The 6,475-nt window shown below is 38.8% G+C and overlaps 1 protein-coding gene across 1 annotated transcript; it reads left to right on the top strand.

The window, feature by feature from the left end:
• The first annotated feature begins 261 nt into the window (after positions 1-261).
• On the top strand, positions 262-1,272 carry LOC146806056 (olfactory receptor 6N1-like). Its single transcript, XM_085623847.1, has one exon. The coding sequence runs from the start codon at positions 262-264 to the stop codon at positions 1,270-1,272; it is 1,011 nt and encodes a 336-aa protein (XP_085479973.1).
• The last annotated feature ends 5,203 nt before the right edge of the window (positions 1,273-6,475 follow it).

Raw genomic sequence — 6,475 nt, 5'->3', positions numbered from 1 at the left:
TTTGAGAGGACATTCTTGTATATAAATCAACCATCATCTGATAATTTGTCTGCAGCTTTGTCTAGAGGAAACTGTTAAGATTCACCACTTTATAAGACAGATCTAAGAGACAGGGTGGCTATTCCCATCTTTTCATACAATTCCTATCATTCCTATCTTCTCATCTTGTCATTCAAAATAAGAGAAGCATATTTATCCAGAGATAAAGATATAAAGAGTAGCATTCGAACAATGCTTCAACAATTTGTATAGACTTTGGTGATGTCAGTAACTACCACATTTCTGTTCCAGGTGCTGCTCACAAAGAATATGGAAAACAGGGAATTGCACAATCACACCAATGGCACAGTAACTGAGTTCATCCTATTTGGTTTTCCAAGTCTCCAGAATTATCATATTTTGCTCTTCTGGATCTTTTTCCCCATCTACTTCCTCACTCTCACAGGTAATGGCACTGTATTTCTACTTACCACACTTGACTATAAGCTTCAAAACCCCATGTACTTCTTTGTCAGTCACCTCTCATTCCTGGATCTCAGTTTCTCCACAGTGACTGTGCCAAAAATGCTTGCCAAGTTTCTGATGAACAGCAAAACTATTTCCTTTAGTGGCTGTATCTTACAGATGTACGTTTTTCTTTCTTTGGGAGCCGCAGAATGTCTTCTGCTGACAATGATGTCCTTTGATCGCTATTATGCCATATGCCAACCTCTCCAATATGGAACCCATGTGACTAAAAAACTTTGCATTCAGCTTGCTGCTGTTTCCTGGATTGGAGGATTCCTCACCCCGTTTATACAATCAATTTTAGCCTCAAGACTGCCCTTCTGTGGACCCAATGTGATCTATCATTATTACTGCGACCACCCACCTCTGCTACAACTGGCCTGTGCAGACACTTCCCTCAATGTTGCTATAGGATCCTCCATTGGTTTCTTTATTATAGTTTCATCATTTTCTCTCATTCTGTTTTCTTATGTTAATATTATATGGTCCATCATAAAAATTAGTTCGCCAGGGGGGAGAAGAAAAACATTTTCTACCTGTGCTTCTCATTTAATAGTGGTAAATCTGTTTTTCTTGCCAATCATTTTCATGTACATACGTCCTGCTGCATCCGTTGTTTCTGAGGTGGACTCTCTTGTTGCTGTTCTGTATTCTGTATTAACACCCATGCTCAATCCTATGATATATACCCTGAGAAACAAAGACATCAAGTTGGCATTCAAGAGGAAACTCAATGTTATCCTCATTTCATCCACGTCAGTTTGATTCTGTGGTCAGCTTTAAAGTAGAAACTTAATTCAACAGTGATATCAAAGTGAGCATGTCTGTTTGGATCTCTGTGGCATATTATTCTCATGACATATTCTGTTTAGAAGTAACCATTTTCTCCCCTATTGATGAATAGGATACTCTGCAATATATACATATGACAACATTGTTGAATGCTTCCAGAGCACAGAATGAGCTATTGACTCTATTAATAGAAACATGATGTGGGTGGTACATGTGTGCTGTGTACTCAGTATCATGTCAATGAGTGGCTTGAAAGTTGGGAGATCAGCTGTGCCAACATTGTGCACAATAACCATTTTTATTGAACAGTGCACCATTCATTCCCAAATATCAAATCAATTTCCAATAGAACTTTTATAGTGCCTTAAACGTGTGGCATCCAGAGAATTGGACCATCGTACAACTGCCCCTGATTTTCAATCTGTGTTCCCATACCATACCCCTACGTTGCAAAGTTATTGATATTGTAATGCACGATTCTCAGGACTAGCACATTTAGACAGACCCTTGTGAGAGGGTCTGGGTTTTTAAGTCTTGAATATGTCCCCATTTTATTCTTACTTTTCTTTACCCCAGTCTTCTGATCATGCCAATCTTTAATTAGCTTCTGAATCCTTTGAATAGTCTTTCATGGCATTTCAAGCATATCTACATTAAGTTTCTTTTCTTTGATTTAGCCAACCCTGATGGACATAATTCAGAACAAGGTTTGGGCCTACACAACCACTCTAATTTATAGTGTCGAGTGCAGTGATGTGACCATATCTTGTCTTGTAAGAGTTTACTCACATTCAACATATTGGCAATGGCAAATTGAACACATTGAGTTGAAAATCAGTTGAATCTAAGCCATTACTTTATAGTGAGTTTAATGGAGTGCATTTGTGAATTATTCCATAATATACAAAATAATGTAATCTTATTTAAAGTAAATTGCACTCCGTTGTCAGTAATAATGTAAAATGGGAATCATGTTATAAAGAAACAATCTCTTAGAAAACACAACTTTTCCTGAGTGCAGTTTAATAAGGTGATGATATATTTCTTTTAATTCGAAAACGACCAAAGAGGTCTACTGGTTAATGACGCCATGGGCTATTAGGCAATGCTCTGAGAATTGGCAGAGGTTTCCAACTGACATGGGAGCATATTTATGAGAGTTTTGCATCATACTGCACCACGCAAGGGGCTACATGTGTGACGCAAACTTCTAAGTCAGCTTTATGAAGCCATGCAAACCCACTTTGCGTTGCTTTGAATGGCTTAATAAATCTGAAGTAATACAACAGAGGGCAAATTGATGCATTGCATTACTCTGCGCAAGGGAGACGTCCCATGGGCGCTGCATGGGTATTGCCACACAACTCCCATGGTTTTTGACGCATTTCCATGTGTACCAAACCTGGTCAAGCTGGGAATGCACTCAAAAGATATGCCTTCCCATGAGAGGCATAATGAGGGGGAAAATCTTTATTTCTCCTTGTTACTTACTCTGTCTATGTGTGCTGCATTCTGTGGGACACATGGATAGAGGAACTTGCCGCCAAGGATTGTTTATGTGCAGGAAGTTGCCCCTGCTTGAAGAATGGTGTGTCCTGCGAGATGATCTGATGAGTGTTCGCCACCAGGAGGCCAGTAATCTTCTCTTGTATTGGGGAACCTCTAAATCTAATTGGGGTATACCTCTACTGCACATTCCGGTTTAGGTGTGGGGTAGGGTTATACACTACTTTTTTCTTAGATACTGAAGAAGCACCACAGTTCCTTTTTTGGGCCTTTGGACACAAACATGTCAACCTGACCACTTCCACAGACTTGAGGCTACTTGGGTATATTAGGCCACTACTGTAGCCCTGACCTATTTAGGACTTTTTTAATTGTGCCAAGAGAGTGATCACATTGAAATCTAATCTGGTACCTCTTAGACAGTTTTAACTTTCCTTTACTCCTCCATACACATTCACTTGACCCCATATATTTAGGACGCTCTCACACTGACACCTTTCATCAAATGGCAAGAAAAAAGTATCTCTGCCAACGAGACCCTTCACGGGGCCTGTAGGGCATTGCAGCACCCTACATGGAGCACGCCTGATTATGAAGCATGACATCCTTAGGGATGTGTGAAGGCACCAATTAATAATCCCTAGGATGCCCCCCATTTCGTCCACCGTTCTGTCCTCTTTGCTTCCTGATATGAACAGTACCTCAGCCGCTTGTTACATTATATGTTTCGGAGCCTAGGGACTAGACCATTATTGCCTCCTAATCCCCCCTTTTCTTTAATTTTGTGTTACATATTTCCACATCGGCCCTCGCATTTAATCGTAATGTACATCTTAGAAGGCATATGGGCAAGGTCCCATTGTTGTCTATTGATCTGATTGATTTGCATCGATAAAGTTCAGTGTGACTTTGCTCATCTCTTCATTTGTGCCATTTTAGATGCAAATTATTATCATATCAGTATGAATTCATGTATGTGATACATACATTTAAAAAAACACAGGTATAGGCATGGGAAGTCAATAAAGTTATGAGCAAAGACTGGGGTGGGGACTTAAAGACTTATCAGATGAGATAAAACAGAGAATGGGCATTGATGTAAAGACATGTATTGATACATTGGGCCCATTCACAGAACTAACTTAAGACAAAATCCTAAACTTACTACTTTTGGTATTCACAGAAGTTAGGATTTTGGCTTAAATTTGACTTAAGACAAACTTAAGACAGACTTAAGACAGACTTAAGACAGACTTAAGACAAACTTAAGACAAACTTAAGACAAACTTAAGACAGACTTAAGACCGACTTAAGACAGACTTAAGACAAAATCCTAACTTAAGTCTGTCTTAAGTCAGTCTTAAGTCTGTCTTAAGTCAGTCTTAAGTCTGTCTTAAGTCTATCTTATGTTTGTCTTAAGTCTGTCTTAAGTCTGTCTTAAGTTTGTCTTAAGACAAACTTAAGACAAAATCCTAACTTCTGTGAATACCAAAAGTAGTAAGTTTAGGATTTTGTCTTAAGTTAGTTCTGTGAATCGGGCCCATTGAGTGGATCACATTCATGCAATAGTGGAAGCCTAAAAATCAGAAACTTATTAAAATGCTCTCCTTGTACAGATGCTGATGGCAGATATTGTTACAGTGGGGCCGATACACAGAACTGACTTAAGGCAAAATCCTAAACTTACTACTTTTGGTATTCACAGAAGGCATTTAGTAGTAGCAAAGTTAGGATTTTGTCTTAAGTTTGACTTAAAGACAAACTTAAGACAGACTTAAGACATACTTAAGACACATTTAAGACAAACTTAAGACAGACTTAAGACAGACTTAAGACAGACTTAATTTAGGATTTTGTCTTAAGTTTGTCTTAAGTCTGTCTTAAGTCTGTCTTAAGTTTGTCTTAAGTGTGTCTTAAGTCTGTCTAAAGTCTGTCTTAAGTTTGTCTTAAGTCAAACTTAAGACAAAATCCTAACTTTACTACTACTAAATGCTTTCTGTGAATACCAAAAGTAGTAAGTTTAGGAGTTTGTCTTAAGTTAGTTCTGTGAATCGGGCCCACTGGGTGCTATTCAAGCATCCACTCAAAAGGCAAACCTACGTATGTGCATGCATGTTCCAATTCCTCTGAAGCAATTGTGTCTGCAGCACCATGACCCACACAGTTCTAATAAAAAATGCCAGTGTTAACCTAGCTCACAAAATGTGTTAGTGCTAGGAACTCAGATGGTGGTCAAGCCAAACCTAGGGCCCGATTCACAGAACTAACTTAAGACAAAATCCTAAACTTACTACCATTTTGGTATTCACAGAAGGCACTTACTCATTTTGGTATTCACAGAAGTTGGGAGTCCTAACTTTAGGACTCCTAAATGCCTTCTGTGAATACTGAAAGTCTTAAAGTTAGGATTTTTCTCAGTTTAGGAGTAGTAAAGTTAAGACTCCTAACTTTAGGACTCCTAAATGCCTTCTGTGAATACCGAAAGTCTTAAAGATAGGATTTTTCTCAATTTAAGAGTAGTAAAGTTAGGACTCCTAACTTTAGGACACCTAAATGCCTTCTGTGAATACCGAAAGTCTTAAAGTTAGGATTTCTCTCAGGTTAGGAGTAGTAAAGTTAGGACTCCTAACTTTAGGACTGCCAAACTGAGAAAAATACTAACTTTAAGACTTTCGGTATTCACAAAAGGTATTTCGAAGTCCTAAAGTTAGGAGTCCTAACTTTACTACTCCTAAACTGAAAAAAATCCTAACTTTAAGACTTTCGGTATTCACAAAATGCATTTAGGAGTCCTAAAGTTAGGACTCCTAACTTCTGTGAATACCGAAATGTGTAAGTGCCTTCTGTGAATACCAAAATGAGTAAGTGCCTTCTGTGAATACCAAAATGGTAGTAAGTTTAGGATTTTGTCTCAAGTTAGTTCTGTGAATCGGGCCCTTAGTGCCTGATTTAGATGTTGGTGGGACTCCCTTCGTTCCTCCATGGTGGCGGTTACAATTACTCAGTCGAGCTGACGGAGTCCTGCATGCCATATTTACATGTGTGCTGGCTGAACCGCTGTACGCATCGACAGACTGTTTACTGTTGCATAAGCGGCGCAACTCCTTCAACGATACGGACTCCACTGCTGGCTAACTGTACTCCATCGCCGTCACTGGCTAACTGTACTCCATTGGCGGTTTTGTGCCAAGCCAATTTGGATTTCCACTTTGTGCTGGAATTGTCCTAGTGGCAGTTTCCTGATGGAGTGAGTCGCTGGTGGAGTGGAGACTGGTAAGTACCACTTTTATGTTTCACCACACATATAGGTTGTGTTTGGTTTAAAAATATATGTAGGTAATTTGTCATGGCCCTTTTTTATAAAAAAATAGAAAACGTTGCAATACAGGAGCGTTCATTTTACATTCATAAGTTGTAAAATGAACACTAATGCATTACACATAAGAGTAAAATTGCATGTAAGGCCAATATAAAAATACATGAGACTAAAGCAAATGTTAAAACTTGATTCATAGTAAGATGTGTAAAAAACGCACCTTTGAACTCAGAGGACAACAAAGTTGATTTGTTGCTGTGGTCAAGTTGTAGCATCAAAGGATGGACCTGGACAATGGAGTTCAAGATGGAAACAGAAGTTGAAACCAGCAAAAAAGGGATGTTTTTGTCTCAT

This window comes from Triturus cristatus, chromosome 8 (genome assembly GCF_964204655.1).
Source record: "Triturus cristatus chromosome 8, aTriCri1.1, whole genome shotgun sequence".
In the NCBI taxonomy this organism is placed as follows: domain Eukaryota; kingdom Metazoa; phylum Chordata; class Amphibia; order Caudata; family Salamandridae; genus Triturus; species Triturus cristatus.
Note: the sequence above shows the minus strand (reverse complement) of the source record. Positions and strands in the feature narration are given on the sequence as shown.